Source organism: Gouania willdenowi, chromosome 21, assembly GCF_900634775.1.
Source record: "Gouania willdenowi chromosome 21, fGouWil2.1, whole genome shotgun sequence".
Taxonomy (NCBI): domain Eukaryota; kingdom Metazoa; phylum Chordata; class Actinopteri; order Blenniiformes; family Gobiesocidae; genus Gouania; species Gouania willdenowi.
In genome coordinates, this window is record NC_041064.1 from 34,865,751 (window position 1) to 34,882,345 (window position 16,595).

A 16,595-nucleotide genomic window follows, 5' to 3' on the forward strand; every position below is an offset into this window, starting at 1 on the left:
TCATCAAAATCAAAAGAAATAAACATTTGAAATATACAGTATCAGTCTGTGTGTAATGAATGGGTATAATATACACATTTTACCTTTTGAATGTAATTACTGAAATAAATCAACTTTTTCATGATATCCTAATTATATGACCAGCACCTGTATATCATTAAGACGTAACATTTTCTGTAAAAAAAATATCCCACAGTGCAGCAAAGATGGCCCTACCCTTTATGAATAAATATTACTCCCTCTGTAGTGTAATATAATACCAACAAACTGATGAAATATTGAAATCCCAGGTGTGAAGTATGTGTTTTCGAACACACAGCTATAGTCTACCTCACATGTGGCTAACCCACATTACTTTGGAAAAAAGAATGTGCTCATTAAGAAGATTTGAGTCAGTTTAGGGTGAAATCATGAATCATAGTGAGTGAGCAAATCCTCAGCAGCCAATGACAGAACTTCCTTGTAAAAAATCACCCAGTCCTGAATCAGACCAACGCAGTGAAAAAAGGCCAAAGCTAGCAACTTTTAATCCAGCGTATAAAACTAATTTTAGTTCAGGGACCAAATAGTTTGATTTCAAGTGAGCCACAGATTATAGGTATATAATATTAGCAATTAGCATTATAGTGATCCAGTTTGACTTTCCACTTAAAAGTGATGTATGTATGTAAGGCACAGACAATATTCAAGGAATAAGTGATCTTGAACTTAAATTAATGGAAATTTCATAGATTTTTTATTCATTTTTATTTTAATTTGGGGAAATTTTGTGGAAAAAATTGGAGGAAAGCTGCAGGATTTTTAATTCTTTCAACAATTTGAGATTAAAAATCACTGCCGTCATCTGATTTTGACGAGCTAGTGGAGGCAGACATGGTAACAGGAGGCCAAAAATGGCAAGAAATGAGTGAAAAGTGACTGAAATGGGCCAAAAGCTGTCAAGAGTGGGCAAAAAATGGGCAAATAAAGAGGAAGCAGGTGGTATGTAATGGCAGTGGGAGAAATGTGGCAAACAGTAGTGAAAAAGAGCAAAAATGTGGAATGAAAAGAAGCAAAATGTAGGGGGGTGTGGGGGGGATATTAAGTGGCATTTATTGAGCAAAATATAGATTATTTGGATGAAAAACTGGCAAAAAATAATGAATAAATTGATATTTATGGCAAAAGGAAGCTAAAGTCTGAAAAAAAGGGCAAAAATAAAGGTAAAATTGGGTTTTATATATATATATACGGTAATTTGTGGACATCATGCAATGTGTGGACATCATGCAATGTGTGGATTTATTTAGTTAAAAAGTAATTTTTTGTAAAGTAGTCAACACATTTTCTACTGCTGGTCTCTATAGGTATAGAATATAGAGATGAATTGAGATGTTCTAATAAAACTCAATCCCTTACGAGAGAAAAACCAAAACCTGGAAACATATGATGTGAACTTTATGAGTTTTTATTAAAAGGACCAATGTATTGTTATTAAAGGTGCTGTCCGCAATGTTGGAAAGCTAGCAAGACCTCTTCTAAGCTCCACCCCCTCCCGTATGCTCTTGTCCAAAGCCACGCCCCCTCAAGCTTGAACACTCATATGACTAAAAAAAAATCCCCGAAGCAAAAGAAAAAAGGAACCTCTGCATCATCAGGCCCTTCACATCCTCATTTGTGCTTCATATTTCTGGGAACTGTGTCACGTGATCTGGGTGGGACAGAGACAAGACGGCCTCTGATTGGTTCTTTCCATTTGACACAAATGACAGTTTTTTACAGGAGCTAAAAAGCTCTGAATCTTTAATCGCCATGAATCTAATGATATGATACAGTTCACGATTTGCATGTTACGATACAATATATCCCGATACTAAACAATACGATATACATCGCAATATATTGCAGTATCAATAACTACAAATTTCACCTTTACAAGTAAAAATGGTATGAAATAAAAATTATTTCATTTCTTTAAACTTGCAAACTGTAATTCAAGTACAAATAACAAAAACAAGTCATATCTGATTCTGTTATTTTCTTAAATTCTCAAAAAAAGTAACCACATATCTATAAAAGTGTCCAGTATGTTTTATGAAAATTAAGTGCAATCAGCTTCCAAGCCAGGGGTGGCCTGGTCATCTGGCATACCAGGCCTCGTTCCATTGGGCAAATAAAGAGGAACCAGGTGGTTTGTAATGGCAAAGGGTAACTTAAACGGGCAAAAGGGAAACAAGCGTCATTTAATGGGCAAACAGTAGCTTATTTGAATGAAAAGAGGCCAAAAATAGTTAAAGAAAGGGCAAAAATTTGATAAACGTGTCAAAAAGAACTTGTAAAAATGGACAAAAAATAGGAAAAAAAGGGATATTTATTGCCAAAAGATAGCTAAGGGGAAAAATTATCAAAGGAAATTGGTAAAAAGTGGTTTAAAAGTTTCCCCCTTTGAAGGTTTTCTGGGAAAATAATAATAAAAATGAAGACATAAAGAGCCACATGTTGAGCATTACTGACTTAATAACGGCTTCGATGTGGTGATAATGTCGTGGGCTGATCTGGATAGAAAATGCCAATGCTGAATCTTGGTTCCAGTCCTGTTTCAAACTAAAATGCATTGAGGAGTGAAATAGTTTAACATGGTTTGATGGTGTGTTCACTAACACCTAGTGACCAGGCGTGTACTGCGTGCTATGCAAATATTAGCACAATTAAAAGCTTTTTTGTGAAAAAACAAGATTAAAAAAATCGATTTTGATTTTTTTTTTGGATTAACACGACAACAGTGAAATATGGCAAAATTGATTTTTTCCTTCACCCTAATTCATTAAAGGGGACATATCATGGTTTTAAATCCTTCCTTTTTACATATAAATCATACAGTTGTGGTCTATATAAAGTGGAACTGCAATGCTTGGGTCTGAATTCCTCATTGCTATAGCTCCACCCCTTTTTTACCCCTTTTCTGATGCGCTTCTGAGAGCAACTCATTTTGGTGCGGTCTCTTTAAATGCAAATGAGACACTCCATACCCCGCCCCCTCTTCAGGTGACACTCGGTTCAACTCCACCCTGCTCGGCCATTTTTGTAGTTTGATAGAAGAGATACGGCTATGTAGCGGAGCATAAACTTTTTATTCAGAGGTTATTTACAAAATGTCAACAACAGAAGACTTGTCCATCCAGCCTTACATGTTCCAGCCAGAGTCTGACCCGGTGGAGCGAGATGAAAATGAAAATGATGAACCTGCAGAACCCTAACAAGTGAGCTAACACAAGCACCGAGCTAACGCTAGCGCCAAGCTAACGTCACGAAATGCATTTTAATACAGTCTTTTCAAAGACAAAAATGGCAAAATGAAGTGACTAATTAAAACTTTAGACTTAAATTAAATCACGTAGGCCATATCATCAAGGATCTAAAACGAGCACACAGCGCTAACATATGAAGTCTGAAGACGGTGCAACTGCTAATGCTAACAAAACAATGACAGGGACGTCTTATCATCACACTTTTTAGCGTTATTTACAGCTTACCGAAGTGCTCTGTTCGTCGTCTCCAAAGATAGAAGGAATTGAACCCTCAATCAAAATTTGGCAAATCCTTCTTTATACTGCGGAGATTGCAGAAGCAGTCATCCTTGAAGTGCTTCGCGCACACAAAAATGACCTTACCCACAGATGTGGGTACATTTCCATGAAAAATAAAACTCAACCAGACACTTTGAAAAGGTTCTGATGCTGGGAGACGGTGTAATGAAGCGTGTGGGTTACTACATCCAACCACCCAACATTTTGACTTATCCTCTCGTAACTTCTGCATCCTTGAGCTTGGACTACAAAATAAAAGCGAGAAATAAAAATGGCGGATTGCTCGAAGCGTTGGACCTGGAGTTGATGTACTAATTTGGCAGTTCCGCTGCAAATACTGTGATGTAATAGTTCAAAAAACGTAATAGAGAATAGAAAAATCGAAACAGATTGAAAAATATGAGCAAAACATAATATAAAGATATCTACGGAGCACCTGAAGAGACTAATTTGATTTTTTCTGTACTTCTAAGCACTCTAAATATACAACAAAATGCATTTAAGGGCTAAAAAAAGTGGATTTAGCATGATTTGTCCCCTTTAAGTATAATTAATAGGAAGATCAGTTTCAGGTTGAAAAACACTAATTATGAATCAAAATAAAGACACAAAAAAGGTAAATGTAATTATTTTAATGCAGTTGTTACAAACCAAAGTTTTGAGGCTCTTTACATGATCCAGGTGGTAAAAAAGACCAATCTGATCCCTGCTCTCGTATAAGTTTTACGAAGAGGTTTAGTTTGACATTTGGAAAATGAACAATAAAGCAAAGGTGCTGAAAAACTGTAGAATTGTAACTGGCCATTATGTTTTTTTTTAAAATTCAGAATTAGTTGTTTCGAATTAAAGTGTTCTGCTTCATGTTTACATAAAAATAGTAATTCTGAATTGAGGTTTACATGGAAAACATGTTTATTCAGCTTTATTCAATTCCTCTTTAGGTCTGGGGGTTGGGAAGGGTTCTTATTGGACAGGGGGCAAATGTGACATATCACAACAAACCTTTTATTGTCGGCTCCAACATGAGAAGTGTTTTCACTTTTATTTTGATTGTGGTTTTGAAGCAGCAGCTTGACTATAACACAGAGTTTCACTTTGGTCAGCTGAGCAGGAGGAGGAGAACTAATCACTGGTAAATAAATCCCAGTAAAACTCCAGGAAACAATAACCAGGAATAAATATTTGCTCCCTGGTAAAGATAGTAGTTCTAACAACCGATACAATGATAAACTTGGGGATTTTACAGCCTGTGCAGCAGTATTGGGATGCATTTACTTCGTCTCCTAGTATTAGTATCACCGATGAAGCCTGTTCCGTTTCCCAATGTCCGTGTGTGCGTAATAAGTCCGTGTGAATTCCCGCATGTTTATGCTTCCGTCCATCCACTCATTTCCTTATATCCATGTCTTCTAAGGCTATTATTATATAAATAGTCTCGGCTCGAGTCCGAGCGGCCATCTTGGACTATGTCGTTACTTCGCATCATTGGGATTGGCCGAGCATGCGCAGAACGATTGGAATTAAATTAAAGCGGAATTAAGTTTTTACATAAAAGAGGAATTATTTAATTCAGAATAAACCTGACACCTAATTTTGGATTTACAAGGTCATTTTAAAGAGGATTTCATTTTATTCTGAATTAAAGAGGAATTAAAGCTCCCATGTAAACGTGGCCGTTGTTCAAATACGTGAATATTAAGTGAGTATTTTCAGTGTGATACAGGGTGACCCATGTGTTGGTCTGGGTTACTGGGACCAGATCTTTTCCCTCTGCGCTGGTAACTGGGAAGCGAGCCACTCGACGGTGCCTCTGCGAGCCTCATCCCAACTGAACCTGGGTTCGTATCCCAGCTCCGTCTTGGCCTTCTGGTACGAGAAGGTGAACGGCGTGTTCAGCATGGTGAGGAGCTGTCGGTTCAACGGCGGGACGAGGCGCACAAAGGGGCGGAGCATCCAGCACAGTGTCTCCATGACGAAACAGACAACGTAGAAGAAGAACAGTGGGACGGGGAGTTTGTCCCGGATGCTGAAGCCGAGCGGCGCCATCACGGTGTGGTTGAAGTCGGAGTAGCTGATCGCAGGCGTGTCGTCGGATACAAAGTAGAACTTTCCTCCGACGTTGTCTCGTTTTAGGGGATCCTGGAGGCTGCGAGCGGCTTGGATCAGCGCCACGCAGACATTTCCCACGTAGACTGGATTCACCAAGGCCTCAGGGACCGACATGCGATACAGGACGTCTCTGTTCCTGATACCGTCGGCCATGTGACCCAGCAGGAAGCGGCAGCCCTCTCCGTAGATGTACATGGGGCGGAGGGCGCACGTGGCCAGGTGGTTTCCATTGTGGAGCTCTTCGCCGTGAGCCCGCAGTGTCCTCAGCTCCGCCTCCTTCTTGGTGCTGCTGTAGTTGAACTTCAGAGAGCTTTTGTACACCGTGTCCTCATTGCCATTCACGATGGGGTCTCCTCTGGGGTTGGGTCCCATCACTTCAATGGTGCTGACGTAGATGAAGGATGGGACGCTCTCATGAACGCACGCCTCCAGGAACAGCTGTGTTCCTGCCGAGAGAAATCACAATCAGATCCAATTATTGTTGGACTCGGTTTAGTTCAAATTAAAAATGCACAATCTTATCTTCTTTAAAATTAAGTATCTGATATCAGCCGTTCCACTGAAATAATTGACCGATAATAGAACAGGCTTTGCTTCCTTGGAAATAGCACACTAATGTCCTCCTTTAGCCTAGGAAACACTGATACATCCTTTACCAAAGGAGACCATATAATGCTGACCCACAATTCCTTGTAGTGACAACATTTAAAGGGACCCGATGCATTGGTTGTCAATAGCTGTTTTAACCATTTTTATGTGATTATTCATAGTTAATACATTTCTATTCAGTATAGGTGAATCAAAGCACAGTGCGAGCGTTTAGAAACAGTTTCACTTTAAGGAGCCGGTTGTATCGCTTTTATCGGATGAGCCGACATGTTATCTGCTTGTTTAACTAAATGCGACGCAGCAGTAGAAAAACAAATAAATATCATTTCAGTTTTCAAACAAGTGAGAAGGCGAAGGAAGCGACCTGTTTCAAACAGCTGACTTTATAATTTACTCTGCTGCTGCTGAGATAAACACACACTCCTGAAGCAGCGTTTGTCTGACTCATAATCACAATAGATGCTTAAGTAGTCATGTGTTTCACTTCAACGTTTAGTTTATTTATTCCACACCCCCAAAGACAGACGTTGGTCTGCTGTGAAACAAGACGTTTATTGATACAAAGTTTACACTTTTAAAACTTCCGAAACAGTTTTTTGAAGCATGGTGTGCTTTCTTTAAAACTAGCATATTTTGCACAAAAAAACCCAACAACCAGAAAATTCCTATTTTCTCAGAAAATGAAGTTGTTTTTTATAAACCTTTCTCCAAAAATGTAATCTTGTACATCCCTAGTTAAAATGATAAATGTAGAAAGTTAAAATGACTTAAATAATAGACTGTAATCAAAATGTGAAAATGTTCCATGAGCAGCTTTTCATTTGTAACAACCATTAAAAAACACAGATTTTAGAAAATTACCTTTTTCCCCGTTTTTCTTTTCCTATTTTCTTCTTCGTTTTTGTCTATTTTTACGTTACAAAAGTGCTAATTTGTGAAAATAAATGTGAGTATTGTACATTTGACATTTTCTGCAAAAACAAGAGTTTTGACAATTTCAAATCAGCATTTTTTAATTGATCAGGCTGTCATCACGTTGAGTAAACTGGGAAAGGCTCCAGGATTCCAGGGCCTGAACTGGATAGGTGGGTTTTAAAAAAGTATTTAAACAATGGGATCAAGTAATATTTTTCATTACTACACAATAAAATGAGTTTTAAACTTGTTAAAGTGAAGGAGTTTACGTTCTGTGGATTGTCAGACTTACCTGTGACGTTGATGCCATAGATCTCGTTGTATTCCACTGAGTCGTTGACGTCAATGATGGAAGCCAAGTGGAAGACGACTGAAGCCCCTTGACAGGCTTTTCTCAGGTAATCTCCATCTCTGATGTCGCCCTCATAAACACTCAGCTTTGTTTCACCTCTGCAGTCTAAAACAGAGCCAGAGTTAGAGGATGAGCTGCATCTTTAGTTCAGCTTTATGTTAACAAATGTTTTAGCATTTCTTCAAACCTCGAACTAATACCACTTTCAAAGGATAACAATAATCTAACCCTAATACTTACCTTTCTTTTTTACTATACCTGGACATGAACCGTTACACTAACCTCAACCGCTACAGCCTTCACTTCCTGGCTAAATTCAACCACTACCCCTTCCAAACACCAACCACAAGAGAGGAACACAATTCTTTGATTCCCTATCTAACTGGGGAGGCTCAGAACCCCCCAGGGGGTCTCATCAAGAAAAAACATTCCCTTTACTTAACCTTTCTCTTCCCCACAATCCCAACCTCTCTTTTGCCCCCTGTTGCCCACTTCCGGGACCCATTGGTGTCGAATTATCCTTCACAAATATTTATTATTGTTTTAGTCATTCATATTTTTAAAAATTTAACAGGAGTGTTTTTATATATTTTAACTGTTTAAATATTACCAATTATCAAAAACATGTCTGTTAGGTTGAAGGGAGTCTCTAAATAGCCCGTTGGAGTAAATGGGAGTGTGAGTGGTTGTTTGTCTGTTGCCCTGCGATGGACTGGCGCCCTGTCCAGGGTGTACCACCGCCTAGCGCCCAGTGTGAGCCGGAGATAGGCACCAGCAGACCCCCGCAACCATGAATTAGACAACAAAGCAGGTTTGAAAATGGATTAATGGATGGATTACTCATTATTTAAAAAAATCTTTAAGTTTATTTTAATCTTTTAACATTTTAAATATTTTTACACTTTTACTATTTTTTTTAATTAATCAATTTATTTATTTAGTAATATTATGTATTCTATTTTAATTTTTTTTTTTACAAAAAAATGTCTCTTTCATGTATCCTGTTTTATCCAACAGAAAAGGAGTATACCAGTATATTAATAATACTGCAGTTCAATAACTTAAATTATACATTTGGAAAAGTTGGAAAAAGGGGAGCACTTGAGCCTAAAAAGCACTGCTCTACACTAACAATAACACTTCAACATTTCTATATAACTTAGGAAATCATACCATTTATATCTATATTTTAAGTTTGTGTAAAATGTTTGTCTGACTCAGTGGAAAAGTTAGCGTTTTGGTTTGATTTTTGATATATTTTGTTATATTATAAAACACAAGTAAGATAAATCACACATGGAGCTGTACTGAAAAATGAAGAAACATATCAATCATTAAACCTGTTTTCAAAAAAGAAATAAAGAAATATTTTTTACCCTCCAGACTGTGTAAATATTGAGTGTTTACGCTCCTGTCCAACAGTCTGATTTCAGCAACGTCCTCCTCCTCCACCAGCAGCATTCTGATCAGACGCTTTCCTACGAATCCACAGGCTCCAGACACCACACACACGTTTCCTCTCAGAGACATTTTACTCATTTCAAACGCCTCTGAACACCTTTGTCTGTGTTTGTCTAAACAGGAAAGTGTGTCTCTGTGTGAAGGAATAACTTTCACCGTCTCAGCAGCAGTCTTCTCTATTTATAAGCCTGAGTAAAAGTCCTTAAAGAATGATATTCCCAGAGAAAGGGTGGCAAGGACAGGGGGTGTAGCCACACCTCCTCAGGGAGGATTGTGATGCTTTTGAGAGCCAAATAAAAAACATCCAAGGACAACTGCTGTAAGAGGCTGAAAAAAGTTGGAAACTTTTGAAGCAAAAGATGACTCGGCAAAAATTAAATCAGAAAACGTTTGACATCATTAAGGTTCATGAACATATGGGGGGGAAGCACGTAAAATGTCAATCGTTTGATAGCTACGTAGCATCGTGGCTCACTACACTGAGACCTTGGTTACTTTCACTCCATCAGCGAAAAAAACCAAGGGTCAATCACACATGAGGGGAGCCACATGCAAACCCTCGGTCTAAGTTTGTGTGGCCCCCAAAGCAAACGGACAGAGTTACAAAATAAATACAACAAACGATCAACACCACAAAATCAGATGTCAGAAAAACACACAAAAGGACAAGAAAAATACACAAAATTACTTAAGAACACAAAGATGACTAGAACAATATACAAAAAAATGACAAAAAACACAAAAATTATTCAACAAACTGTTGATGGGCGATGTTAGTGGCCGACATTTGACATAATATGTTGTTTTTCACCACTGAGCTGATCCAACTCAAGCTTTGCAATCCTGAATTTCCTTTATTTACAGTGTCACAGCGCCAACTATTGGTAGAAAATAATATTGTTTGGGTTTCCCACACTAAGGTCATTTCCTGTCAAAACCGGAAGTACCGGAACATGCAACATGGTCATACCTTCATAGAAATAGGCTTTGTTCGAAATGTCACACTGTGTACTATACACTGCAAACAAAGTATATACTGTCTACTATATTTTATAAGTATATTTAGGATGACGAGTGTTCCTGCTGAAGTATATTTCCAAATTTCCCAAGATGGATTTGGAACCAACAACGACTAAAACCTGAAGCACACTGAGGCTAAATCTTTGTTGGTTCTCCACGTATACACATTTCATTCACAAATTTTGGAGATTCCATATTGTCATCATAACATAACCTAACTGCTAGTGCGAACATGAGCTCGTCTGTAAACTGCTGCATTTACTGGTTCGATAAACGGGAAGAGATTCAAATTCTGATGTAGCTGGTTATGTTTACAGTCATAACATAACATAACATAACATAACATAACATAACATAACATAACAAAACAAAACAAAACAAAACAAAACAAAACAAAACAAAACAAAACAAAACAAAACATAACATAACATAACATAACATAACATAACATAACATAACATAACATAACATAATCACGAGAGTGGACATGGGCTCTTGCATTTACAGACCTTAGAGTCACTGTTTTCTTACCAATAAACAGGAAGAGATTCATCACCTTTATAATAAGTGCTGACTAGGCCACTGGGAGTGAGGCCCAAGGCCAAGACAGACTGACTAGATGATAATGTATCATGTTTTTCTGCAGTCAGTGTCTTCTCCTCGTTCTTCTCTCTCTGCTCTGTTTCAGGTGTCGTGAAGCTGATGATGTCAGTTCCTGATCTGTGGTTCACGGCTCAACTAGTCTGAGACACTCTGATGTTCTATCTCTCTATCCTGTTCTGTCGGTCCTTCTGTTTACTAACCACAACCAGTCCACGCAGATGGCTGCCACCTCTGAACCTGGTTCTAACGGAGAGTTCTTCCTGTTAAAAGGGAGTTGTTTCTTCCCACTGTCACTAAATGCTTGTTCATGTGGATCTTATTGGGATTTTCTTTCTTATCATGAATTTTGTATTTTGATAAGCGATTTTGAGATGACTTTGTTGTAAATTGTGCTGTACAAATAAAGTTGAATTGAATTGAATATTGTCAAACATTTATTGCTGAAAAACTCCAAAACAAGAGCCCAATTTGCAAAAGAGTTAAAAAGGGATTTTTAGATAGTAGATAGAGATAGCAACTTGTGGTCCGAGATAATAGGTTACATCACGTATTATGGTACAGCCTTCAGAAGACGACGGGAGCTTCATGGTGCTTTCAGGTACACCTCAAATCGTGGCCATACCAGCCTGTCATTGCACGATCCCATTAGATCTCTGAAGCTAAGCAGGTCTGGGCCTGGTTAGTAGTTGGATGGAGACCACTGAGAATTCCAGGTTCCACAGTGGCGGACAGTCACTCCAGTGGTATCTGTCATTGTGTCCTTGGGCAAGGCACTTCACCCACATTGCCTAGTATGAATGTAGTGTGTGAGTGAGAGTTGGTGGTGGTCGTAGTGCCGATGGCACACTATGGCAGCCTCGCTTCTGTCAGTCTGTCCCAGGGCAGCTGTGGCTACAATAGTAGCTTACCACCACTAAGTGTGGAGTGAAAGAATAATGCCTTTACTCTGTAAAGCGCTTTGAGTGTTTATGATATTGATATTGTACCAAAAATTCATCGAAAATGAAATTGTTTTCAGCAACTGCAGCACATTCTTGTTCTACAGGCCCTCGGGTACCTCTATGGCAATTTTCAACTACATTCTCTGTAGCACACGGAGGTACACGGGAGGCTGTAGCACAAGAATGTGGTGAGTTTGCTAAAAACAATTTGATTTTTGGTGAATTTTTGGTATATTTGCCCGTACCGTACTGTTGGTGTGATTTGAGGTGTACTTGAACGCACCATGATGCTCCCATCGGCTTCTGATGGCTTTACTCGAGCCCCGACTTATTAAGTTGAGCCCCAAGTTGATATAATGTGCCCTAAAATTTGGTTAGGGGAGGGACTATGTATATATTGTAAGGTTTAATATCAGAATTAAAAAATGTAATGTTCAACAATATCAGCATATTGCTGTAAATATTGACAAAAACTGTAATATCCAACTTGTCAACCAAAAACACTAAATGAGAGAAATATACATAAAAATTAAACCAGAAACGCACAAAACGACAACAAAGACAAACAAAATATTTGTTGTTTCCTGCATTAATGCTCAGATTGTTCATTATTCTAAATGCTGTAAACACTTAAAACAAACCAAGTTATTATAAACACAAATAAAATCTTTATTTTTTTAAGATTAACATTGACATTTCTTTTTCTCTTAAATAAAAATTTTTTTTTTTTTTTTAGAAGATTGTATACAATATTTAATGTAAATCCTTCAGTCATTCATACACACACGCATGCACACAGACACATTGATCATTACACAGATGTATTCTACATAGACACGCATATAAACATTTCTAGAGTTCCTCTGCTCTGTACATGACAAACATCGTGGACATTGCTTTAGAGTTTCACACCTAAAATAAAGAGATCACATCAGATGATGATGCTCTGTTCTGGTAAAGTGTGCTTTTATCCTTCATCAGTGTAATGTGTTGTATGTGTGAACAGGAACATTTGAAGGCCGTGGCGTCACAGCTCTTATCACAGCCTGCCTGTTGTTTTATCTGAAGGTGAAGGTTGAAGCTTCAAGGACACTTTAATCATCCGACGCCAAAAAAAAAAAAACAACGCTACACTCTTCACCTGCAAAGGCCTTTAAATGGTCTCCAGTCTAGTTCTGTAGGTCTACACAATCATGGGGAAAACTGCTGACCTGACAGTTTTCCAAAAGACGACCAGTGACACCTTGCACAAGGACGGCAAGACACAAAAGGTCATGGCTAAAGAGGCTGGATGTTCACAGAGCTCTGTGTCCAAACACATTGATAGAGAGGCAAAGGTACAGAAAAGATGTGGTAGCAAACAGTCTACAAGCAATAGTGATAACCACGCCCTGGAGAGGATTGTGAAACTAAACCCAAAAAACTCGCCTGACCTTAACCACATAGAACATCTATGAGATATTGTGAAGAGGAAGATGTGAGACACCAGACCCAACAATGCAGAAGAGCTGAAGGCCACTATCAGAGCAACCTGGGTTCTCATAACACCTGAGCAGAGACACAGACTGATCCACTCCATGCCACGCTGCATTGTTGCAGTAATTCTGGCAAAAGGAGCCTTAACTAAGTATTGAGTGATGTACATGATCATACTTTTCATCTTCATACTTTTCAGTTGGCCAACATTTCTAGAAACATTTTTTTTTGTATCAGTCTTAAGTAATAATAAAATTTTCTGAGATACTGAATTTGGGATTTTCATTAGTTGTCAGTTATATTCATCAAAATCAAAAGAAATAAACATTTGAAATATACAGTATCAGTCTGTGTGTAATGAATGGATATAATATACAAATGTAACTTTTTAATGTAATTACTGAAATTAATCAACTTTTTCATGATATTTCATGATAATTTTATGACCACCACCTGTATATGCTGAATCCATTTTTAATGGGATTCACACTGGCAAACCAATGGTTCCCACTCAAAATCAAGAAATCCAAGATGGCCGCCATCCCTATTGCCAATTTTGATATTTTGTCATAACTTTGGTTCTATTTGACATAGAAGCATGATCTCAGTGGTGACTTATAGGGTTTCAGGGTCAAGGAATTAGATAATATCTTAAAATACTATAAATTGTGTTTAGAGCAAGATCCAAGATGGCCGCCGTTTGCGTCTGTATTCAGTTCTGTTTGTGGCAAAATGTAGGTTTTTGGGGACAAGGATTGTCATAAAAGAGCTTAAAATAGTGAAAATTGCATCCAGAGCAAGATATACAGTAAGATGACCACCTCATGGGTGAATTTGCGATTTTTTTGCGGTCACAACTGTGTATGACAGAAGCTGCGTTTGCATTACCCTTGGAAAATGCACAAAATCTAAATATCTCAATAAAAACTGTTAATGGAAACACCCAAAATTCGAAAAAACACTCAAATATCGCAAAAAAGTTTCTACGCTTTAATGAGGAGATAATTCAGAAGTTTCGATATTGAAATGTGTCGCAAAAGTGCTATAAAAACACCTTTTCCGCAAATACACGCCACAGGACGTGACGTACATGACCACTTCTTTCAGAGTAAACTTAACGCGGTGCGTGTGGACAGAAGTGGAAACTAGGACATTTCGTAGCGTTTTACTAAATTATTAGTGCCACATTAGACGTGAAACAACAAAGGAATACACAGCTTTCTAAGGAGGTTCTGAGTGTCCGTTTTTCTGCGGCAAAGTCTCGTGGGATGAGATTTCACTGGAGTTGCCCAAAACAATGAATGAAAACACGTTCAAAGTCAACATTTAGAAATATTGCTTTTATTTTGCGAATATCTGTATTGGAAACCCAGCTAGTGATGTCTTTTAAAGGGTGAACGATTTGATTTAAATACTAATTAAAACATGAATTAATATATCTATTTTCATTAATTTCTCAGAAAGATTATATCCATTGTGATCCTGGTGCATGCATAAGCATTAATCTGATAATGTGTTTATTTTGCCGCACTTGCCAACATGTACAGTAATTAAACTTTTGATGTAGATAACTGATTATTATTTAGATGAATGTAACAATTATTTCAATACTTTTCAGGAAGACACGTGGTGGTGATGGTTCCATAGACTGTGTGTCAAAGAGCCTTATTAACCTTAGACTAGCTAGCCTAATACAACCAAGCAAGCTAATTGGAGTGAAGCTAACCAAGAAAATAAAGCTTGACAGTTGAATACAGACAGATTCAGAATACTCAAAAACCCCCATGTACAAATTTCTATGCTTTCTTCCAGAAGGGAACATCTTTTTGACATATCTGCTATGCTAAAGTATTTATCCAATAGTGAGACATGGCTACCCATTAGCAAAAATGAGTAAACTTGAAGTTCATTTTATTAAGTATTCTTGAGTATAAGTATAGCAAATATACTATATGGACCATGTACTTGTAGCATAATAGAAAGTATACTCATTTAATAGTGCTTTCGACTAAATTGGAATAATTTAAGTCTATAAAAGTACACTTTAAGTATACTTTATAAGGTCATTTTAAGTTTACAAAAGTACACTTTCAAGAATACAACAAGTACACTCCTCTATATACTACTAGTGTACTAAGTATATACTTCTAGTCCACATTTTAGTTTATTTAAGTATACTTCATGAGTTTATTTTCTAGTTTACAACAAGTACACAGTACACTCCCCCATATACTAGTTTTTTTTTTTGAATTTTTTGAATTTGAAATACTTTATTAATCTGTCAAGGGGAAATCCACTCTTTTTTTTTTGGTGCTTCACCTTAATATTTTACTATGAGGGGAGCGCACCCAGAACAGTGTTGGGTGTCGGTCCTTGCGTAAGGACACCTCGGCAGTGCTCGGGGAGTGTCCTGGCACCCTTCCAGCTACCAGAACAACTTCCGTATTTTGTCTGCACCGGGTGTTGAACCGGCGACTCTCTGGTTGGGAAATTAAATGTAAGCACAAGTCAATGGCTTTAGCTTAGATATACTAAAAGAAAGAAGTAAAAAAGTATACTAATGTATAAGCTTTAGTATTAACAGTGTAAGTCTAAGTATTAATGTACTTAGTCTTGCACTAGTCTTTATACTTTTCAGTATAAACCAAGTATACTTCACTATACTTTTCTTAACTATATAAAAAGTACACTTAAAGTATACTGCCTCAGTTTTAGTATAAAATAAGTATACTTGTAGTACACTTGAATAAAGTACTTTTTGTTTCCAAAGTTGGACGTGAAATAGAAGAAACTAAAGTAACCTTTTCTCAAACCCACTTAGTGTCTGCGATGGCCTCCAGCAGATCCATTATTCACGCTCATGAGGTCAGACCCAACGCTCATGTGGCGTCCACTGGTTAATATCACATGAGCTTTTGGTTCTAAAACCAAACCCAGAAAGATTGAATAAATAAGAAGCAATGATGACTCCCAGTCACAGTTGAAAAAACACAGACTGGCTGCAGTGTGTAAGACTCTAATTTGTCATTTCTACTGGTTTCACTGGTGTTCCAGATTGAACACAGTATCTACGACTAGAAAAATGACCTTATTGTGAGTATTTTTATATGATTGTTTAGAATGAATAAACTTTTAATCTGCAGCATAATGTAAATTATGTTTAAGCCAAGCACAGACGGACTGTGAATCAATAATACTGGTAAATTGGATTAATTCTATTGATCTGTATCAATCTGAGACCCTCATTCCAATGAACTGCTTTCTTTGCTTTAAACAAAGCTAGAAAAAAGAAAAATGACAGAGGAAACATGAATGAATGATGTTGTGAATGAATCGCATGATTGAAGTCATTTTTAATGTTAAACAGTTGAAAATACTCAAAATTCTGACAAAATGCTTCACCTATCTTTACATTATAACATTTTTTTACCTTAATTAAATAGAAATTGGTCACAAAATCTAGGATATTTAAAGTGAAGGCCCTGTTGGAACTGATATCTGTCACTTGTTGCTTAGATATTGTCAGTTTTTTATACATTTTGT

General features: G+C 37.4%; 1 protein-coding gene across 1 annotated transcript; it reads right to left on the reverse strand.

The window, feature by feature from the left end:
• Positions 1-4,723: 4,723 nt before the first annotated feature.
• On the reverse strand, positions 4,724-9,187 carry hsd3b1 (hydroxy-delta-5-steroid dehydrogenase, 3 beta- and steroid delta-isomerase 1). The gene is made up of 3 exons (XM_028436483.1): positions 8,928-9,187; positions 7,492-7,656; positions 4,724-6,121 (listed from the first exon to the last, which is right to left on the reverse strand). Exons 1-3 carry the CDS (start codon positions 9,088-9,090, stop codon positions 5,313-5,315), a joined length of 1,137 nt encoding a protein of 378 aa, XP_028292284.1. The 5' UTR covers positions 9,091-9,187; the 3' UTR covers positions 4,724-5,312.
• Between the last annotated feature and the right edge of the window lie 7,408 nt (positions 9,188-16,595).